Source organism: Ranitomeya variabilis, chromosome 4 (assembly GCF_051348905.1).
Source record: "Ranitomeya variabilis isolate aRanVar5 chromosome 4, aRanVar5.hap1, whole genome shotgun sequence".
NCBI classification, from domain to species: Eukaryota; Metazoa; Chordata; class Amphibia; order Anura; family Dendrobatidae; genus Ranitomeya; species Ranitomeya variabilis.
Window position 1 is genome coordinate 713,432,867 of NC_135235.1, and position 23,577 is coordinate 713,456,443.

At 46.9% G+C, this 23,577-nt stretch overlaps 1 protein-coding gene and 1 long non-coding RNA gene across 2 annotated transcripts in view; both read left to right on the plus strand.

The window, feature by feature from the left end:
- Positions 1 to 23,577, plus strand: part of LOC143766560 (uncharacterized) — a 92,293-nt gene that overhangs the window by 45,748 nt on the left and 22,968 nt on the right. Inside the window, exon 2 of the mRNA XM_077254339.1 lies at positions 23,408 to 23,557. Coding sequence (XP_077110454.1) covers positions 23,408 to 23,557 — 150 coding nt within the window. The remainder of the gene's footprint in view (positions 1 to 23,407; positions 23,558 to 23,577) is intronic.
- LOC143766561 (uncharacterized) lies at positions 7,750 to 12,567 on the plus strand. The gene is made up of 5 exons (XR_013213596.1): positions 7,750 to 7,967; positions 11,616 to 11,718; positions 11,816 to 11,926; positions 12,102 to 12,262; positions 12,357 to 12,567. It is a non-coding gene; the product is annotated as an uncharacterized LOC143766561 (long non-coding RNA).

A 23,577-nucleotide genomic window follows, 5' to 3' on the forward strand; every position in this document is an offset into this window, starting at 1 on the left:
GCTGGAGGCTCCATTATTCTCTATGTGGAGTGCGGCTCTGCGGGTGGAGGTAGGTGCTGGAGGCCCCATTATTCTCTATGTGGAGTGCGGCTCTGCGGGTGGAGGTCGGTGCTGGAGGCCCCATTATTCTCTATGTGGAGTGCGGCTCTGCGGGTGGAGGTCGGTGCTGGAGGCTCCATTATTCTCTGTGTGGAGTGCAGCTCTGCGGGTGGAGGTAGGTGCTGGAGGCTCCATTATTCTCTATGTGGAGTGCAGCTCTGCGGGTGGAGGTCGGTGCTGGAGGCTCCATTATTCTCTATGTGGAGTGCGGCTCTGCGGGTGGAGGTCGGTGCTGGAGGCTCCATTATTCTCTATGTGGAGTGCGGCTCTGCGGGTGGAGGTCGGTGCTGGAGGCTCCATTATTCTCTATGTGATGTGCGGCTCTGCGGGTGGAGGTCGGTGCTGGAGGCTCCATTATTCTCTATGTGGAGTGCGGCTCTGCGGGTGGAGGTCAGTGCTGGAGGCTCCATTATTCTCTATGTGGAGTGCGGCTCTGCGGGTGGAGGTCGGTGCTGGAGGCTCCATTATTCTCTATGTGGAGTGCGGCTCTGCGGGTGGAGGTAGGTGCTGGAGGCCCCATTATTCTCTATGTGGAGTGCGGCTCTGCGGGTGGAGGTCGGTGCTGGAGGCTCCATTATTCTCTATGTGGAGTGCGGCTCTGAGGGTGGAGGTCGGTGCTGGAGGCTCCATTATTCTCTATGTGGAGTGCGGCTCTGCGGGTGGAGGTCGGTGCTGGAGGCCCCATTATTCTCTATGTGAGTGCGGCTCTGCGGGTGGAGGTCGGTGCTGGAGGCTCCATTATTCTCTATGTGGAGTGCGGCTCTGCGGGTGGAGGTCGGTGCTGGAGGCTCCATTATTCTCTATGTGGAGTGCGGCTCTGCGGGTGGAGGTCGGTGCTGGAGGCCCCATTATTCTCTATGTGAGTGCGGCTCTGCGGGTGGAGGTCGGTGCTGGAGGCTCCATTATTCTCTATGTGGAGTGCGGCTCTGCGGGTGGAGGTAGGTGCTGGAGGCCCCATTATTCTCTATGTGGAGTGCGGCTCTGCGGGTGGAGGTCGGTGCTGGAGGCCCCATTATTCTCTATGTGAGTGCGGCTCTGCAGGTGGAGGTCGGTGCTGGAGGCTCCATTATTCTCTATGTGAGTGCGGCTCTGCGGGTGGAGGTCGGTGCTGGAGGCTCCATTATTCTCTATGTGGAGTGCGGCTCTGCGGGTGGAGGTCGGTGCTGGAGGCTCCATTATTCTCTATGTGATGTGCAGCTCTGTGGGTGGAGGTCGGTGCTGGAGGCTCCATTATTCTCTATGTGGAGTGCGGCTCTGCGGGTGGAGGTCAGTGCTGGAGGCTCCATTATTCTCTATGTGGAGTGCGGCTCTGCGGGTGGAGGTAGGTGCTGGAGGCCCCATTATTCTCTATGTGGAGTGCGGCTCTGCGGGTGGAGGTCGGTGCTGGAGGCCCCATTATTCTCTATGTGGAGTGCGGCTCTGCGGGTGGAGGTCGGTGCTGGAGGCTCCATTATTCTCTGTGTGGAGTGCAGCTCTGCGGGTGGAGGTAGGTGCTGGAGGCTCCATTATTCTCTATGTGGAGTGCAGCTCTGCGGGTGGAGGTCGGTGCTGGAGGCTCCATTATTCTCTATGTGGAGTGCGGCTCTGCGGGTGGAGGTCGGTGCTGGAGGCTCCATTATTCTCTATGTGGAGTGCGGCTCTGCGGGTGGAGGTCGGTGCTGGAGGCTCCATTATTCTCTATGTGATGTGCGGCTCTGCGGGTGGAGGTCGGTGCTGGAGGCTCCATTATTCTCTATGTGGAGTGCGGCTCTGCGGGTGGAGGTCAGTGCTGGAGGCTCCATTATTCTCTATGTGGAGTGCGGCTCTGCGGGTGGAGGTAGGTGCTGGAGGCCCCATTATTCTCTATGTGGAGTGCGGCTCTGCGGGTGGAGGTCGGTGCTGGAGGCTCCATTATTCTCTATGTGGAGTGCGGCTCTGAGGGTGGAGGTCGGTGCTGGAGGCTCCATTATTCTCTATGTGGAGTGCGGCTCTGCGGGTGGAGGTCGGTGCTGGAGGCCCCATTATTCTCTATGTGAGTGCGGCTCTGCGGGTGGAGGTCGGTGCTGGAGGCTCCATTATTCTCTATGTGGAGTGCGGCTCTGCGGGTGGAGGTCGGTGCTGGAGGCTCCATTATTCTCTATGTGGAGTGCGGCTCTGCGGGTGGAGGTCGGTGCTGGAGGCCCCATTATTCTCTATGTGAGTGCGGCTCTGCGGGTGGAGGTCGGTGCTGGAGGCTCCATTATTCTCTATGTGGAGTGCGGCTCTGCGGGTGGAGGTAGGTGCTGGAGGCCCCATTATTCTCTATGTGGAGTGCGGCTCTGCGGGTGGAGGTCGGTGCTGGAGACTCCATTATTCTCTATGTGGAGTGTGGCTCTGCGGGTGGAGGTAGGTGCTGGAGGCTCCATTATTCTCTATGTGGAGTGCGGCTCTGCGGGTGGAGGTCGGTGCTGGAGGCCCCATTATTCTCTATGTGGAGTGCGGCTCTGCGGGTGGAGGTCTTTGCTGGAGGCTCCATTATTCTCTATGTGGAGTGCGGCTCTGCGGGTGGAGGTCTTTGCTGGAGGCTCCATTATTCTCTATGTGGAGTGTGGCTCTGCAGGTGGAGGTCGGTGCTGGGGGCTCCATTATTCTCTATGTGGAGTGCGGCTCTGTGGGTTGAGGTAGGTGCTGTCAGGGAGAGACTAGGTGAGCGAGAGCTAATAACCCGGGCCCCTGCAATTTCCCTAAAACTAGGGAAATCCTGACTTGCCCTCTACCTGAAGTTTACACTGATGGTGTGCATGTTCAGGCCTCGACCCTCACCCTAACTCCTGAGCTCAGCCCTAGGCTGAAACCTCCGCCCACCACCCAGTGAAGAGGTAATACTCCAATACCCACAGTTAGCACAGACAAGGATAAAGGAAAATATACACCACGCCGCAGACACTCAGGATTACACTATAAATGTGCAGGGCAAAATAAACACAAATATAGGAAGGAGTAAATAAGACGAAGGAATATACACCACCAGCAACGAATCTCCAACCACCAGCTCTCCACTCCAGACCGAGATAACAAAGCAAGACAGAAGCTATAATCGGCGACGCCCAATGATCAGCAGAACTATTTAAAGGCCATGGAAATGGCCCAACTTCCAAGCCGAGGATCAGGTAAATTAACCCCGGAACAGCTAGAGAAAATCTAGCAGACGCCAATGAGTAAGTAGTGGTCAAAAGTGGAATTAACGCTGTCTGTCGGACGACCTGGTCTGAACAGCATCCGACATGACAGTACCCCGCCTTCTACGAGGGACCCCAGGGCCCTCACTGCTTATAGGACCCGGCTTGTCCGGATGACGGCGGTGAAACAACCTGACCAGCCGGTCAGCATGAACGTCCGAGGCTGGTACCCAGGACCTCTCCTCAGGCCCATAACCACGCCAGTGTACCAAGTACTGTAAAGTGTGACGCACTACACGAGAGTTAACCACCTTGGAGACTTCAAACTCCAAATTACCATCCACCAAGACTGGAGGTGGCATAGGCGCCACGTCCACAGAACCCACCACCTTCTTTAGAAGAGACCTGTGGAACACGTTGTGTATCTTATACACCGTAGGGAGCTCCAATCGGTACGCAACTGGGTTAATGACGGCGGTGACCCTAAATGGATCAATAAACCGTGGACCCAATTTAAGGGATGGTATTTTGAGTCTTATGGTTTTTTGTGGATAACCACACCCAGTCATCCACACTCAGGTCCGGACCTGGCACACGCCTACTGTCAGCCACACATTTGTACCTAGCACCCACACTCAACAGGCGCTGTTTAACTCTCCTCCAGACTGATGACAATTGTGTTCCTAACTGGTCCTCCTCCGGAACGCCGGAAGAGCCCCTCTGACTCAAGGTACAAAATTGAGGATGTAGCCCGTAAACACAAAAAAAACGGAGACTCCCCAGACGACTCCTGGCGGTGATTATTGATGGCAAACTCAGCCAAAGGAAGAAAGGTAGACCACTCCTCCTGGTTATCAGAGACAAAGCAGCGTAAGTACTGTTCCAAATTTTGGTTCATACTCTCAGTCTGACCATTTGACTGAGGATGAAACGCCGAAGAATGAGACAGCTTGATCCCCAGCCGTGAGCAAAACGCTCTCCAAAATTTTGCCACAAACTGAGGCCCCCAATCAGGCACGATGTCAGACCCCCATGAAGTTTGACCACCTCCTGCACAAATACCTGAGCCAGAGTCTTAGCGTTAGGCAACGCAGGCAAAGACACAAAGTGCGACATTTTAGAAAAACGATCAACAATCACCAAGATGACCGTGTTTCCAGCTGATGAGGGCAAATCAGTGATGAAATCCATGGAGATTTCCGTCTATGGCTTACTAGGTACCTCAAGAGGAAGTAGTGTGCCAACAGGACGGGAGCGGGGCGTCTTAGCCCTAGCGCAAGCGGTACAAGCTGACACGTATGAGACCAGGTCCTGTCGGATCTTGGACCACCAAAACCGACGTGACACCAACTCCAAGGTACCTCTAACCCCTGGGTGACCAGCCAGGATGGCATCATGATGCTCCGCCAAAACCTTTAGGCGGAGATGAAGCGGAACAAAAGATTTGTTGACGGGAAGCTCAGATGGTACCTCCTCCTGAGCCTCGGCAATCTCAACCTCGGTAGTGAGAGCCGAAACCACAACACCCTTTTGGAGGATGGGTACTGGATCCTCCCGAGGTTCTCCCCCCGGAAAACACCTGGACAGAGCATCCACCTTAGTGTTTTTAGACCCCGGTCTGTAAGTGACCACAAAATTGAACCGCGTGAAAAACAATGCCCAGCGAGCCTGCCTGGGGGACAGACGCTTGGCTGACTCCAAATACAGCAGATTCTTATGATCGGTAATAAGTTACCTGATGGACCGACCCCTCCAAGAAGGGTCGCCATTCCTCAAAGGCCAACTTAATTGCCAACAAATCCCTGTTGCCGATATCGTAGTTACGTTCGGCGGATGACAGTTTCTTGGAGAAATAGGCGCACGGACGTAAACCACTCAAAGATGAGCCTTGAGATAGTACCGCCCCCACACCAACCTCAGACGCATCGACTTCCACAACAAATGGTTTAGATACGTCTGGCTGCACAAGAATGGGGGCTGAAACAAAACTGTTCTTAAGAAATTCAAATGCGCGCACAGCAGCCTCAGGCCAAACAGAGAAATTGGTACCCTTTTTAGTCATGTCAGTTAGCGGTTTAGCAATGATGGAAAAATCCTTGATAGATTTCCTATAGTAGTTAGAAAACCCAAGGAACCGCTGAAGTGCTTTCAGGTTATCAGGACGTTCCCAATGCAGCACCGCCTGTACCTTAGCGGCGTCCATTTTAAAACCAGAAGCAGACACAATATAACCCAAGAAAGGCAACTCTTGAACAGAAAATACAGATTTCTCAAGTTTAGCATACAGCTTATTCTCTCTGAGAAGCTGTAAAACCTGCCTGACATGATCTAAATGAGCCTCACGGTCGCAAGAATATATGAGAATGTCATCTAGGTACACGATAACGAATTTCCCCAAAACATGCGAGAACACATCATTGATGAAATGTTGGAACACTGCAGGTGCGTTAGTCAACCCAAACGGCATCACCAAATTTTCAAAATGAACCTCAGGGGTATTAAAAGCCGTCTTCCACTCATCACCTTGACGGACTCTTATGAGGTTGTACGCCCCCCTGAGGTCAAGCTTGGTGAACCACTTAGCACCTGCCACCTGGTTGAACAAATCTGGTATCAGAGGCATAGGGTATGGATCACGAACCGTAATCTGGTTCAACTCCCTGAAATCCAAACACGGGCGTAATCCGCCATCTTTCTTCTTCACAAAGAAGAACCCTGCTGCCACCGGCGAGGATGACGGCCTGATGTGCCCTTTGCTCAAGCTTTCCGCAATGTGATCTTTTAACGCTTGTCTCTCCGGACCGGAGATGTTAAACATCCTTGCTTTAGGTAATTTGGCCCCTGGTTTAAACCTGATAGAACAGTCATAAGGACGATGTGGCGGCAACTCTGAACAACCCTTCTCAGAGAACACATCCACAAAATCCGGAAGTGACTCCGGAACGCTTGAAGTCACCGCAGCCACACATGTGGCCAGTCAATTCTCCTGGCAGAACTCGCTCCACCGAATTATGTCCTGAGTTTTCCAGTCAATTACCGGGTTGTGCATAGACAACCAAGGAAAACCCAAAACCACCTGAGCAGGAAGATTCCTGAGCACCTTACATGTAACCCGCTCAGAATGTAGAACTCCAATATGGAGTTTCACCTCAGCCACAAATTCAGTAATCTCCCCCTGAGAGAGAGGAGCAGCATTGATGGTGACCACGCGGATAGGATGCGACAGTTTTTCAATCCTAAAACCTGCTGTGCGCGCAAACCCCTCATCAATGAGATTTGTGGCTGAAACACTATCCACAAAAACAGTAATTGGCAGCAACAAAAACCTTAGCAGGGAGCATGCACTGAGAAACCACCATGGAGGATATACATAAGCTCAGACTGGTCTCCACACCCTCTGAGCTCAGAAGTTTTCCGCCGTTGCGTTTTTCTTAGACAGCAGAGGACAGATGTTAATAAAATGACCAGTTTTACCACAGTAAAAACAGGCTCCCTGCTTCCTGAGCTCAGGGGCTCGATGCTTGACATGTGACACCCCTGCGATTTGCATAGGCTCCGTGGGCTCACCTGCAGCAACCTCACGTGAACCTAAACCCTCTCCCATAGGCGGTGTCTCATGCTCCCCCTGACGCAAACGGCAATCAATGCGGACAACCAGACTCCTAGCGGAATCTAGAGAAGTAGGAGTCTTGTACATCAGAAGGGCTTTTCGATCGCCCAGCGTCGAAATTCAGAACAGTAATCCTCTGCAACTCGCTCCCCCTGGCGAATAGAGCATATCTTAGATTCTGCCAGAGCCATTCTGTCAGGTTCATCGTAGATTTTCCCAAGAGAAGAAAAAAACTCCACAGAGACAAATGCCGCAGAATCAGATGGCAAAGAAAACGCCCATGCTTGGGGATCCCCACTTAACAATGACAACACCAGGCCCACACGCTGAGCCTCATTACCCGAAGATATCGGGCGCATACGGAAATATAGTTTGCAAGCTTCACGAAAAGAAACAAATTTACTGCGTTCCCCAGCAAATTTTTCAGGCAATGGAAATTTAGGCTCAGTAACTCTTCCTGTTGCTCCAGCTTGCACATTGGACACTGCTAGTCCCTGTTGCTGCACTGCCCCCCTCAACTCAGTGACTTGTAGGGACAGCGCCTCCAACTGGCGGGTTATGGAAGTCATGGGATCCATGACAAAAAAAAAAAAAAGAAACCCCTTTTTTTTTGTTTTCTTTGTTGTTGGGCCGATTATAATGTCAGGGAGAGACTAGGTGAGCGAGAGCTAATAACCCGGGCTCCTGCAATTTCCCTAAAACTAGGGAAATCCTGACTGACCCTCTACCTGAAGCTTACACTGATGGTGTACATGTTCAGGCCTCGAACCTCACCCTAACTCCTGAGCTCAGCCCTAGGCTGAAACCTCCACCCACCACCCAGTGAAGAGGTAATACTTAAATACCCACAGTTTGCACAGACAAGGATAAAGGAAAATATACACCACGCCGCAGACACTCAGGATTACACTATAAATGTGCAGGGCAAAATAAACACAAATATAGGAAGGAGTAAATAAGACGAAGGAATATACACCACCAGCAACGAATCTCCAACCACCAGCTCTCCACTCCAGCCCGAGATAACAACGCAAGACAGAAGCTATAATCGGCGACGCCCAATGATCAGGAGAACTATTTAAAGGCCATGGAAATGGCCCAACTTCCAATCTGAGGATCAGGTAAATTAACCCCGAAACAGCTAGAGAAAATCTAGCAGACGCCAATGAGTACGTAGTGGTCAAAAGTGGAATTACCGCTGTCTGTCGGACGACCTGATCTGAACAGCGTCCTACATGACAGGTGCTGGAGGCCCCATTATTTTCTATGTGGAGAGCGGCTCTGCGGGTGGAGGTCGGTGCTGGAGGCTCCATTATTCTCTGAGTAGTGCGGGTGGAGGTCTTTGCTGGAGGCTCCATTATTCTCTATGTGGAGTGTGGCTCTGCAGGTGGAGGTCGGTGCTGGGGGCTCCATTATTCTCTATGTGGAGTGCGGCTCTGCGGGTGGAGGTAGGTGCTGGAGGCCCCATTATTCTCTATGTGGAGTGCGGCTCTGCGGGTGGAGGTCGGTGCTGGAGGCTCCATTCTCTATGTGGAGTGCGGCTCTGTGGGTGAACAGCTGACGTCTTTTCCATCTGGCCCAGACCGACGCGACAACTTCTCCAGCCAGGACTCATCTGCAGAGATTACACCAGACACATTTCACTTCTCACATTTCTAGAGAAGCAGAGCGCCAGGGAACGGGACTGAGGTGAGTATGTGGTTTTTTTGTGTGCTATTTTTTCCTCGTGTATGGGTTGTTTGGGTGGGCATGGAGAGGCTATAGGGGTGTGACATGGTGCTGCACACATGGGGGTGTGACATGGTGCTGCACACATGGGGGCGACATGCAGTGTATATAGGGAGGCTGTGTGGGGCTCATGCCGCATTTGGGGAAGTGTTGTGAATTCTGCTCTTGGGCTCCCTCCGGTGGTTGTTAATGGTAGTGCAGTTGTCTTGGGGTTGTAATCCAGAGCAGGTGTTTCTGCTGATTGCAGCTCTACTTGGTATTTAGGTTTGCAGGATCCATTTCTCTTGGCCAGTTGTCCATTGTTCTTGGAGGGATTGCATCTCTCTCTGGTTCCTCATTCTCTGCTGCCAATTCAGCTAAGATAAGTGTTTGTTTTTTTTTGTCTCTGTGCACACATGCAGTGTGCTTTGCAATTCAGTGCAATTCATTGTGTTTTTGTCCAGCTTAGACTTTGTTTGGATTTTTCAGTCATGCTGGATTCTCAGGAGTTGCAGATATACTTGCTATGTCTTTAGTTAGATGTAGAATATTTGTATTTTCTGCTGTGGATATTTTTAGGATTTTAATACTGACCACTTAGAATTCTGTCCTATCCTTTCTATTTAGCTAGAAGTGCTTCTTTTGCTAAATTCTGTTTTTCTGCCTGCGTGTGTCTTTCCTCTTATACTCACAGTCAATATTTGTGGGGGCTGCCTATCCTTTGGGGTTTCTGCTCTGAGGCAAGATAGTACTCCCATTTCTACCTATAGGGGTATTTAGTCCTCCGGCTGTGTCGAGGTGTCTAGGACTGGTTAGGCACACCCCACGGCTACTTCTAGTTGCGGTGTCAGCTTAGGGTTTGCGGTCAGTACAGATACCACTTACGAAATTAACCCTTACAAAAATTCCATCAGACCAAAAATCATTGTATAAAAATTATATTTTTATTTTAAAATTAATTACAATGACAGGAAAACATGACCAAAATATATGAAAATGTATTTATTAAAAATATTTAAAAACAATATCCAACAAATCTTTCATTATTAAGAATATAAAATGTATAATAAATGATTTTAATATAATATGTTATAACTCCTCCAATCGAGGTTTTCTAGGGATTGATAAAATATAAAATCCCGTATGTGCAGGACAGGCAAGCCCAAACTGATCAGTATAAAAATTAAATAAATATAATGCAGCAAATAATATTTTAATAATATATATATATATATATATATGCAATAAAAATAATATGTGATAAAATTAAATTAAATGAATTAGTGAATAATATGTGTGTATATCCTCATATACACACACACACACACACACACACACACACACACACTCCATTTGTGTGTAGCAATCAAATATCCAATTTATAATAAAGTGCAATAGTGCAATGAAACCAAATTGCATACAGAACAAATAGGTCTAATCACAAAAAATTATGTGCAAGAAATCCACAACCCAAATAAATATATATTATATTACTCTATCACAGTGCTGCTAAATGTGCACCCAATTGTAAAAAATTATTTTGTTAGTACTGACCAGTTAGGGATGCCACTGCCCCGCACACACCACTCCAACGCCGTTTCGCTCACTGCTTCATCAGGGAGATACCACTTACTCCTGAGAAAGTCTCTCATGCGGCTCCACGGTCACCGGATCATAACAGGGAAGGCTGTGTGGGGCTCATACGATATATAATGGGATATCAGCATTCTTAATTCTGCTCAATATTAAGTTATACAATGAATATTAATAAAACTATCAATAATATAATAATTATAATATATCAGTATTCATATTGAGCAGAATTAATTTCGGCCTATTGGTTCGGCCCTTCACAATGGTCAGTCTCTCGTGTGCCCCTCCTCCCGGGAAATTAATTGCCCACCCCTGCTCTAGATGGTAAAACAAACCTTTAGAATATAGTAATGCCCTCTTCTCACGTAGAAAGTAATAATGTTCCCTGTGTGCCCCTCTGACACTCACAATAACCAGAGTGCCCCTATAACAATAAGTGCCCACTTAACATTTAATAATGTCCCGAGTCTCCCCCCTGTTCAGCTCCCCTCTCCACAGTATGATGCTCTTAGGCTGGCTTCACATTTGCATCTGTGCGCGCAGCATTTCATCCGCATAGATCCGCATGTCATGCGTACATATATTTAACATGGTGTACACAAGGACATGCGTTTACATGCTTTTGAGTACGCATGCGTAGTTTCGCGGTGTGCAGCAGGGCGCGGTGAACGCAACATGTTGCCTTTTTGGAGGTGACAAATATTGCGCAATCATCCGCATATGGACGATTGCAGATGATTGCTTAAAAAAAAAAAAAAACCATTACTGTCTATGGGAACGCATTGGTACGGAAGGACATGCGTACGTATGCGTTCGAAACGCAATGCATACTTCACACTAATCATGTCCAGGAAACTGTTCCCACCTGCAAAATCACTGATGTATAAAAGGTGGTGTGGAGACAGGTAGTCCATTACTCTTAAGACTCTGGACAGAAGCACAAGACTAGTTATCTCCTGATCTATATCCCCCAATTGAGGAAGGGACAGTCAGGCTCGCAAAACACGCGTCGGGGTCAGTGGTCGCCCCCTGGACTGGACTGAATCGGAGATACTATTATGGGTAATTAACTCTATATTTATTCTATGTTTTTTTACATTTCTCTGTACAGCGCTGTATTGAGAGACATGTGATCTCTTTTCAGTCTAGATTAGCCTTATGACCTGACTTGAATTACGATGTTACCTTTGTCCCACTATATGGGGGGTATGTGCTTACGATTTTCCTTACAGTAAAATTTAATGGCTATATATACTGTTCATTTGGACATCATCTTCAGTGCTGCATCATATGTGTCCAGGTTGGCGGCCACTTAATATTGTCACCTTTAGGATCAAATTCTTATCCATGTGAATGTAATATTGATATTGTACTTATTTGTTTATATATTTTTTTATCATGTTTTTGGTACTAATAAATAATATTGTTTTTAATATATGAAGAGTCATATTCTCCTATTTTTTCAATAGTTGTCTCCTGGTGCTGCTGTCTCTGGTGCTGGCATCTGTCCTGGTGCTGCCACCTGTCCCTGTCCTGTGCTGACTGCTGTGCTGTTGGACTACTGCCTGTAATGTAAGTATTGGTGTCCTTTTTTTTTGGGGGGGGGGGGGGGCTAACATTGTGTTTGGCTCTTAACAAGTTTAAATTTAGTTTTATTTTTTTTCCGTAGTGCTCCACTTGACTGCTGCCTGCTCTTCAACCATGTTTTCAAGTGAAGAGGTGACTGCTTCCCAGGGTGGACATGACACCGATTATGTAATCACATTTGCTATACTGATTGGTATGTATTGACTGGCAATACTTTAGCTGTGTGAAATTGTGTAATTTCTTTACAGGTACTTCGGGCTCATGTGTCTCATGAGCAAATACGTGGTGTAAGTATTCTTTTCATCAGAGTTATAATTGATTTTTGTTTCAGTTTTCCTTAAAATTATTTTGTTTTATTGGATCTATAGGTTCCACAACGGGAAGAAGCCAAACTGGACATTTGCCTTGTGGTACATCCGTGCTCGTCAGCACTCCGACATTGCTGTGATTCGACGACTCTGGGAAGAATTGGCCAGATCGCTGCTGCATGATCAGGACCGTGCCACGCCACGTATCAGAAATGATTTTGGTAAGTATTTGAATGTGGTGTGACGCGTCAGTGAAACTGTAAATGTAGGTGCTTTGTTTTACAATTAATTTTTTCCTTTTTTTCCCCACCACAGTGAAGCGAATAAGAGTGCGTTGGCGCTCGAGGAAGGATCTCTTCAACAAGGACATGAGACAGGAGAACCAGGCTAAAAGTGGTGCTGCTCAAAGGATACTCAGCAAATACAAATACCAACGGAACCTTGCTTTTCTGATGCCTGCGCTTGCTACCCGAATGTGAGTATCTTTTGTTTTGTCTTACTATTTAACCTTTTTTTGGTGTTTTACTAATGTGGTTTTTTTTTTTTTTTTTTTCACCACACAACCTGGATTGTTCTCTGTTGGAGTGGACCCTCATCGACCAGCCAATGAACAAGCACAATCCCAATCATCCACCAGCGATGTAGCAACCTGTCAGGCCTAACAGGCTGAGGAAGAGGCAGCCGCCGATCCATCCGGTTTTCCCTTCTCCCAGCCCTCTGCCGCTGCTTTTGTTGGGTCTTCTCATCAGCAGCAGAAGGCCTGGGAGAGGTCACTCATGCCCGAGTTTATGCACTTAAGCTCGGTCTTCTAGGATGGGATTAAGGTGCTTGGTGACAGACTGAAGAGTGGATTTACCCATGTGAACACACTTATACAGGATGTCAGCAAACGCCTTGATCGCCTGGAAGCCGACCTTGAGAGACCGGCGTGACAATTTTTTATTTTTTTTTTCTTCAATATAGCGGGAAGTGTCGGAAAACTTTACGCCTCAATTCCAGATCAACGTCATGCAGGCCTGCCAGGCTGCTTACAGCCAAGCATTGCTGCAGCTGCAGCAGTCACAAAGTTACAATCAACAGGCCAGAAGATATTACCAGCAGCCGAACATCTACTTTCAAACTCCCAGAGTGACGAACTATCCTCCACCACCACCGCCTCCAGTTCACAGAGCCACCACGCTGCCAACTTCATCATCCCTGCGGCCAGCAGCATCTACGACGCTCCCAAGTTCAGCACCCACCATGCTACCAAGTTCAGTTATTAGAGGACTGGGGGGTCTGCAATACCAAGATAGGTTATTACACTTGGGGTTATTTAGTTTGGAAAAATGAAGTCTAAAGGGTGATCTTATTTTAATGTATAAATATATGAGGGGACAGTACAAAGACCTTTCTGATGACATTTTTACTTGTAGACCTGAGACAGGGACAAGGGGGCATCCTCTACGTCTGGAGGAAAGAAGGTTTAAGCATAATTACGGATGCGGGTTCTTTACTGTAAGAGCAGTGAGACTATGGAACTCTCTGCCATATGATGTTGTAATGAGTGATTCGTTACTTAAATTTAAGAGGGGACTGGATACCTTTCTTGAAAAGTATAATGTTACAGGGTATATACACTAGATTCCTTGATAGGGCGTTGATCCAGGGAACTAGTCTGATTGCCGTATGTGGAGTCGGGAAGACATTTTTGTACCCAATATGGAGCTTACTCTTTGCCACATGGGTTTTTTCCCCTTCCTCTGGATCAACATGTTAGGGCATGTTAGGTTAGGCTATGGTTTGAACTAGATGGGCTTAAAATCTTCCTTCAACCTTAATAACTATGTTTCTATGTTACCCCTGCAGTCAGCAGCATCCACCACGCTGCCCAGTCCAGCACCACACCGAAAGACTGCTACAGATGCCACCTCTCCCACTTGGCCAAGAAAGCAAAGGTCCAAAACTAATAACATTTCCACCAGAACGAAGACACGGAGTCAAAAAAACCCTGCTAAAATTGGACCCACCACCTGCACCCTCACCTACCAATGTGTCTTTGTTCTCAAATGTGTCACTACCTTCCCTTGTGTCTGTCCCTTCCAGTTTGTCTTTCCATTCCTATGATTCCACTGTGTTGTCTACTCCCAATGTGTCCAGTTCCATCCATGATTCAATCCTTTAATTTGTTGCCCCTTCCCCTGTAACGCCTTCATCAACTACCACCCAATCCTCAGCTCCACACCCCCAAGGTCCACCACATCTCACCCTCAGATAGACCCCGATCCTAAACAGTTATTTTTTGGTTAAATAAATGTTTACTTTCTTTGCACAATATCTGGGTTTTCTTTGTCTCTTTGAGCGCTGCCGCAAACGTGTATTGTATTAGTGAGGGAAAGTTTTAACGGGTGTTTTACTACAGGTATTTTATTATTTAATTCGGCAAACAATGCAGGTACATTTAGAATTTACAGGTACATTTAAATAATGCAAACGATTCCAGCACGGGAGTTGAGTATAGGGTTTATTATTATAATCGGGGCCAAACATATTAATCAAGAAGGGGTTGTCTTATTGGACGCTGCCTCTGGCCCGGCCTAATAGACCGTCATACATTTCAGGCCCAGACACCATTATTAGGCATGTAAATATCGTAGTAACTAGGCCGCCCCATACTATCGAGTACTTTGGGTCGGAGGGCATTCAGCCAAACTCCGTCACATCTTCTTAGATGCCATGTTTGATTTTGGCAGCAGCAAGTGGTTAAACTGCCAGGGCTTCGTTGTAGCCGCCCCTGTGCAATCCCTGCAGTGTAAATCTATGTTCTGGGGCCCAAAAGAGTAAAACAAATGTTTAGCGTGTCAAAAAAAATAATTTTTAGTATCTGTTTTTTTTTTTTTCCTGTAATATAGGAAAGCCTAAGGCCAGAAATAAATCCCATAAAACACTGTACATGGAGACTTTGGGATCAGATAATTTCTGTCCGCTGTGTTTGTGCAAACAAAAAAGCTTTTTGTCATGATCCGTGCCAGGGTATAATCCTGTCTGCCCTTTTTCCGGGGGGATCATGTCAAGTTAACTTTGCTCTGCCTCATTCTGGGTTCAGGTTTGCTATTTAGCTCCCATGCATCCTGCTGGCGGTGTCAGCTATAGTTCTGCCTTCGGTGTGTGAACCTGACTCTGGTAGCTCTTGGTTTGTCCTGCTGTGATCCCTGACTTGCCCCGTGTCTGTTGACTCCCTCTGTCTGCCCTTTTTCCATCGTTTCGGTTTTGATACTCTGGTTTCTGACTTGGCTTGTATTCAGACCCTCTTCTGCCTCCTGTCTTAGGCTACGTTCACATTAGCGGCGGGCGCCGCAGCGGCGCCGCATGCGTCATGCTCCCCTATATTTAACATGGGGGCGCATGGACATGCGTCGCACTTGCGTTTTGCGCCGCATGCGTCGCTGCGGCGCCCGCGTCCGGGCGCAGAGGACGCAGCAAGTTGCATTTTTGCTGCGTCCAAATTCAATTAAAAAAAGGACGCATGCGGCGCAAAACGCAGCGTTGTGCATGCGTTTTGCTGCGTTTTTGTTTGCGTTGTGCGCTGCGGCGCCGACGCTGTGGTGCACAACGCAAATGTGAACGTAGCCTTATCCGCTTCTGACCGTTGCTGAAACTCCTGGCTTGTTCCTGACCACGTGTATTGCTGATCTCTTTAGTACTTCTGCCTATTGTTGTTTTTTGACTCGGCTTGTTGGACCACTCTCTCGGCACTTGGTGGTGCCTATGCTGCTGCTCTGCAGTGCTTCTCTGTGTACGCAGTCTCACTTCCCTCTCAAGCTCCCTCTGGTGGAGGTTGCGTTATACTGCACTGCAGCAGCATGACACTTTTTATAAAAGCCTCAAACTTCTGTGTGTGACTCAGACATGAGATCTAATGTGCTAGAAGATTACAGTGCGGGGAATCGGGAATCATTCATATAGATTATAGACGGCTGGTGGTGATGGGGTCAGTGACGGACTCTGGACAAATATGTTTCTAGAGCCGTAGTAGAAGATGATGTCATTCTCATCAAGAAGTAGTTATTTCTCATGTCACGTAATGAATATCTCCTGCAGTATTGCTAATGCCGATTCCAGTTTAGGTAAATGAGACGAGAATTAGCGTTATGGAAGAGGAGTCTATGAGGAACGTATTCAGCTACCGACTCCGAGGAAGAAACTGCTTGTCTGCGGCCTAAAATACACTGCTCAAAAAAATAAAGGGAACACTTAAACAACAGACTATAACTACAAGTAAATCAAACTTCTGTGAAATCAAACTTTCCACTTGGGAAGCAACACTGTTTGACAACCAATTTCACATGCTGTTGTGCAAATAGAATAGACAACAGCTGGACATTATTTGCAATTATCAAGACACACTCAATAAAGGAGTAGTTCTGCAGGTGGGGACCACAGACCACATTTCTGTACCAATGCTATCTGGCTGATGTTTTCGTCACTTTTGAATGTTGGTTGTGCTTACACACTCATGGTAGCAAGAGACGAACTCTACATCCCACATAAGTGGCTCAGGTAGTGCAGCTCATCCAGGATTGCACATCAATGTGAGCTGTGGCAAGAAGTTTTGCTGTGTCTCAGCGTAGTGTCCAGAGGCTGGAGGCGCTAGCAGGAGACAGGCCAGTACACCAGGAGATGTGGAAGGGGCTCAGCCTTTGTGCAAGGAGGAACAGGAGGAGCCCTGCAAAATGACCTCCAGCAGGCCACAAATGTGCATGTGTCTGCACAAACGGCTATAAACCGACTCCATGAAGATGGTCTGAGTGACCGATGTCCAAAGATGGGGGTTGTGCTCACAGAAAAAAATTCACTGTGTAAAAACTGTAGTTAAAAAAAAAATTACCTTTTAATTACGTCTTAACGCAGTAAGGTGATATTAAGGACCACTACCACGATTTAAAAGATACCAGGAGGTGCCTGTACCCACTAAACTGAACTGTTCCTACCTACCAGCGGAGGCTGGCATCCTACAGTTGCGCAATGGCACCCCCGCTCCCCATCAACTGTCCCTCCTACCCCTATCCAGCCCTGTGGGATGGCGAAAGAAATAGGAGAGATAATGAAATGAATTTGTTTGGACAGTATACCACAATTATAGTGGGGGGGATTGATCTTACTTTTTTATTATTACTGCCAAAATTTTAATGTGGGGTAGTAAACCACGTGAGTGAAAATATATTTAGATTTTCACGTACCCAAGATAAAGGGAGTTGTAAAAGATAATATAGACTTGATGAGGGGTCAAAATGAATTGAAGGGGCCTTACCCTTATCTATCTCCTGCCTATCAGCGGAGGTTGGCACCCTATATGATATTTACGATTTTGTTGGTGCCCCCGCTCCAGACGGCTGTCCCTCCTAATCCTAAGACCATAAGGAAATTTCCATATGAGGGGCAGTGAAGGGGTGAAGTCTAACAATGATGGCAATGATATGTTAGACTCCAAAATTAACATACAAGTGAGCTAAAACTAATAAATGATCAATATAGTTCCGCTTCCTCATATAGGGCAAATAGTTATACTGTCTGAGTAGGAACTAAACAGATGGCCAATGTCATATATAAATATCATAGCCTGCATAAATATTGCACGATCCCAGGGCATTCACCCCTTAACCCCAAGGGTGGTTTGCATGTTAATGACCGGGCCAATTTTTACAATTCTGACCACTGTTCATTTATGAGGTTATATTACTCTGGAAAGCTTCAATTATCTGTGGAAAAAAATTTCCAACTTTGAATTTTCATGCTCTTAAATCACAGAGATATGTCACACACAAAATAGGTAACATTTCCCACATGTCTACTTTACATCAGCACAATTTTGGAACCAAAATTTTTTTTGTTTTGTTAGGGAGTTAAAAGGGTTGACCAGCAATTTCTCATTTTTACAACACCATTTTTTTTTTTAGGGACCACATTACATTTGAAGTCACTTTGAGGGATCGATATAATAGAAAATACCCAAGTGTGACATGCAGCGCCCCAGAGTCCTGGTCGTTGCAGTAATGTCGCTCTTCCATCAGGGGGAGTGATATTACGTCTGATGGTACTAAAGGAGTTCACCTGACCAGGTATCACAGTCACACACTACACTTCACACTCCAACCACCAGGGGGAGCAAAGGGTTCTATCTATTAGGCCACTCCTCACACTCGGGTAAAACTGGGGGTTGGATAGGAAGTTAGAGAGAAGCTGCCTGGGTGAGACCCAGAGAAGACCTGTCAGGCAGACAGGGAGAGAAGGAGGAACATCTGAGCTGCAGACAGAGGTCCCTGTCGGGTGGGATCCTGACAGAGACATAGCAAGAGATAGAACGTTACGGAGCTGCGCCTGCACCTCATTGCGGCAGCATCCTAACAAAGGACAAGAAGCGAAGTATATTGTGGAGAAGTGAGAAACGAGATCACAGCACAAGGAGTTAATACCAGGAGGAGTCCTGCCTTAAGATCGGCAACATCCTTCTGAGGCGTGTAGCCGGTGGCCGGAACACCGAGGGAGTAATTGGCTCTACGCATTACTTCAAACAATGGCAGGACAGTTAACTCCAAGTTGTCTGCCCAACCTTTAACCTAATGAAGACAACGGAGGCAAATTGTGGGAGAGGGGCGTCACTAGGGTCCCTATAAAATAGCTCCAGGCCTACCCCATCATACGGGTCGTCCTATCCATACCATCTGGGGGACGGGGAGAGAGAGAAACAGAAATATACACGACAGTTGTGAGGACTATCCCGTGGTGCTCAGCAGGGAGGTACTACAACACACAGGTGCTAGTAGGAAGGCTACTGATTTCCACCTGCAAAGGGAACTCTGGATGTGCCTTCGGACCGGCCAGACTCAGCCAGCCCTGTGAACGGTACTCTGGACTGTGGACGCTGAAGTCTTCAGTAAAAGGTAAAGAGACTTCAACCTTTGTGTCCTCGTCGTGCCTTACAACACCCACCATTACCACCTTACTCATCAAGGGAAGCCCTGGGGACATACTTCACCTGTGGGAAGGTATAACATCTAGCTGCCATTCCATCACCCCAGCGGACCCCTAGCAGCATCGGTCACCCTGACCGAATAGCACAGGTGGCGTCACAAACACTTGACAAACTATACCTTTAATTGGGCACTCCTTAGCAGGGCCACGGACCGGGTCGGGCCACTGTGACATCCCCAGAACCGAGACAGAGGGACCCGGTACCAAGTACCCCACTGCCCTACACCTGGGGGCGATCCATGACACCATTCTAAAAAACTGCACTCCTCAAGATGCTCAAAACCACATTCAAGAAGTTTATTAACCCTTCAGGTGTTTCACAGGAATATTTGGAATGTTTAAAAAAAAAATAATCAACATTTCACTTTTTCACACAAAATTTACTTCAGATCCAATTTGTTTTATTTTACCAAGGGTAACAGCAGAAATTGGACCCCAAAAGTTGTACAATTTGTCCTGAGTACGCTGATACCCCATGTGTGGGGGTAAACTACTGTTGGGCTCATGGCAGAGCTCGGAAGGGAAGGAGCGCCGTTTGGAATGCAGACTTTGATGGCATGGTCTGCAGGCGTCACGTTGCGTTTGCAGAGCCCCTCATGTACCTAAACAGTAGAAACCCCCCACAAGTGACCCCATATTGGAAACTAGACCCCCAAAGGAACTTATCTAGATGTGTTGTGAGAACTTTGAACCCCCAAGTTTTTCACTACAGTTTATAATGCAGAGCCATGAAAATAAAAAATCTTTTTTCCCACAAAAATGAATTTTAGCCCCCAAATTTTTATTTTCCTAAGGGTAACTAGAGAAATTGCACCCCAATAGTTGTTGTCCAAGTTGTCCTGAATATGCTGCTACCCCATATATTGGGATAAACCCCTGTTTGGGCCTACAAGAGAGCTCGGAAGGGAAGGAGCATTGTTTTACTTTTTCAACGCAGAATTGGCTGGAATTGAGATCGGATGCCATGTTGCTTTTGGAGAGCCCCTGATGTGTCTAAACAGAGGAAACCTCCCAATTGTAACTCCAACCCTAACCCGAACACACCCCTAACCCTAATCCCAACCCTAACCACACCCCTAACCCCAATACACCCTTAACCCCAACACACCCCTAACCCTAATCCCAACTCTAACCACACCCCTAACTCCCAACACACCCCTAACCCTAATCTCAACCATAATCCTAAGCACACCTAACCCTGACACACCCCTAACCCTAATCCCAACCGTAAATGTAATCCCAGCCCTAACCCTAATGGGAAAATTAATACATTTTTTTTATTTTATTATTTTTCCCTAACTAAGGTGATGATAAAGGGGGGTTTGATTTACTATTTATAGCGGGTTTTTATATTTGGCAGCTGTCACACACTAAAAGACGCTTTTTATTGCAAAAAATAGTTTTTGCGTCACCACATTTTGGAAGCTATAATTTTTCCATATTTTGGTCAACAGAGTCACGTGAGGTCTTGTTTTTTGCTGAACAAGTTGATGTTTTTATTGGTACCAATTTTCGGGCACGTGACTTTTTTGATCGCTTTTTATTCCGATTTTTGTGAGGCAGCATGAACAAAAACCAGCAATTCATGAATTTCTTTTTTGGAGGGGTGCCTACCGTTCTGCGTTTGGTAAAATTGATAAAGCAGTTTTATTCTTCGGGTCAGTACGATTACAGCGATATCTCATTTATATCTTTTTTTTATGTTTTGGCGCTTTTATACAATAAAAACAATTTTATATAAAAAGTAATTTTTGCATCACTTTATTCTGAGGGCTATAACTTTTTATTTGTTTCGCTAATGACGCTGTATGGTGGCTCGATTTTTGGCAGGACAAGATGACGTTTTCAACAGTATTATGTTTATTTATATCTGTCTTTTTGACCGCGTGTTTTTCCACTTTTTGTTAGGCGTTTTTTTTTTAAACTTTTTTTACTTTGCCCCACGGGGGGACATCACTATATATTATCAGATCGCTGATCTGACACTTTGCTCACAAGCCAACCTCCCTGCAGGACCCGGAAGGACCCCCTCGGCCATCTTGGATCCGCAGTGAGGATTACGAAGGAGACCCTTGGGACAGCGCGATCACATCGCATTGTTCCGAGGGTCTCAGGGAAGCACGCAGGGAGCCCCATCCCTGCGCGATGCTTCCCTATCCTACCGGAAAGCTGTGATCATGTTTGATCGCAGTGTTTCGGGGGTTAAAGTGCCAGGAGCGGTCACAGTGCCGGATGTCAGCTGTGATAATCGGCTGACACTCGGCTGTGTTTAACCGTGCTCCCCCTGTGAGCGCGGCTGATCGGGTATGACATACTATCCCGTCCATGGGAATTAAAGGGACTCTGTCACCTGAATTTGGAGGGAACAATCATCAGCTATAGGGGCGGGGTTTTTGGGTGTTTGATTCACCCTTTCCTTACCCGCTGGCTGCATGCTGGCTGCAATATTGGATTGAAGTTCATTCTGTCCTCTGTAGTACATGCCTGCACAAGGCAATCTTGCCTTACGCAGGCGTGTACTATGGAGGACAGTCCCTTTAAGTCCCAGGTCACATGGACGGGACAGTACGTCCGATGGCAGAAAGGGGTTAAGCAATAAGCCCAGAAATATTCAAAACCAGATAAGGCTCAGCTGCATGTTAAAGAACAGGTACATGTCATCAAATCAAGAAGTTATGAAAAAAAACAAACAAACCTCAGAGCTCTGAAACACACTCATTTCCCCTTTCAAGGTTCATCAGGAGTGAATAAAGTATACATAGTATAAAGAGACTACTTAGCTGCTGAAGAAATTGCTATGACCGGGACAATAGCAGGGTTTGGAGTTCAGACACATAAGGAAACGATACCCCTTCATAGTGTGCTGCATGATACGGTGCATGTTGATCCATGTTGCTATTGTGCCGGTCTTAGCAATCTCTTCAATCACTATAATTGTGGTATACTGTCCAAACAAACTCTCATTTCAATATCTCTACTCCTATTCCTTTCCCCATCCCACAGGGCTGGATAGGGGTAGGAGGGACAGTCGCCAGTGATCGGGGGTGCCATTGCACAGGTGTAGGGTGCCAACCTCCGCTGGTAGGTAGGAACAGTTCAGTTTAGTGATGGGTACAGGCACCTCCTGGTATCTTTAAAATGGTGGTAGTGGTCCTTGTTATCACCTTACTGCATTAAAACGTAATTAAAGGTAATTTTTTAAGTACAGTTTTTACACGGTGAATTTCTTTGTTCAATTTTTCTGTACAGGAACAATCTTATTCTAGCTGTGATTTCCTCATGGGTTGTGCTCACAGCCCAACACAGTGCAGGAAGATTGGCGTTTGCCACAGAAGACCAGGATTGGCAAATTCGCCACTGGTGCCCTGTGCTCTTCACAGATGAAAGCAGGTTCACACTGAGCACATGTGACAGACGTGACGGAGTGTAGAGCCGCCGTGGAGAGCGATCTGCTGCCTGCAACATCCTTCAGCATGACCGGTTTGGCAGTGGGTCAGTAATCGTTTGGGGTGGCATTCCTTTGGAGGGCCACATAGCCCTCTATGTGCTCGCCAGAGGTAGCCTGACTGTCATTAGGTACCGAGATGAGATCCTCAGACCCCTTGTGAGACCATATGCTGGTGCAGTTGGCCCTGGGTTCCTCCTAATGCAGGACAATGCCAGACCTCATGTGGCTGGAGTGTGTCAGCAGTTCCTGCAAGATGAAGGCATTGAAGCTACGGACTGGCCTGCCCGTTCCCCAGACCTGAATCCGATTGAACACATCTGGGACATCATGTCTCACACCATCCATCAACGTCACGTTGCACAACAGACTGTTCAGGAGTTGGCGGATGCTTTAGTCCAGGTCTGGGAGGAGATCCCTCAGGAGACCATTCGCCGCCTCATCAGAAGTATGCCCAGGCTTGTAGGGAGGTCATACAGGCACAAGGAGGCAACACACTCACACACAACTGAACATCATTTCCTTGTCTTGAGGCATTTCCACTGAAGTTGGATCGGCCTGTAATTTGATTTTCCTTTTTGATTTTGAGTATCATTCCAAATCCAGACCTCCATGGGATATTCATTTTGATTTACATTGATCATTTTTATGTTTTATTGTTCTCAACACATTCTACTATGTAACGCATAAAAATTTGCAACTGAAATATTTCATTCAGTGATATCTAGGATGTGGTATTTTAGTGTTCCCTTTATTTTTTTGAGCCGTGTATATAGGTTTTATTAGTAGATGTAAAGAAGAAAACTAAATACTGTAAAATAATCACTCATGTGTTACCCTTATTATCTCCAGTAATTGTATTATTACACAGGATTCTTATGATGTTACATCGGCTTATCTTCTCAATCAGGTCTGTACAATATCGGATCCTCTCAGTGAAGATCTTCTATATAAGAGAATTTTCCTGATTTACCCATTAAGGATGGATATGGACAGAGACAAGATGGCGGAGAGGATACTACACCTCACCCTAGAGATCCTCTTCCGGCTTACTGGAGAGGTGAGAGACTCTGATGACAT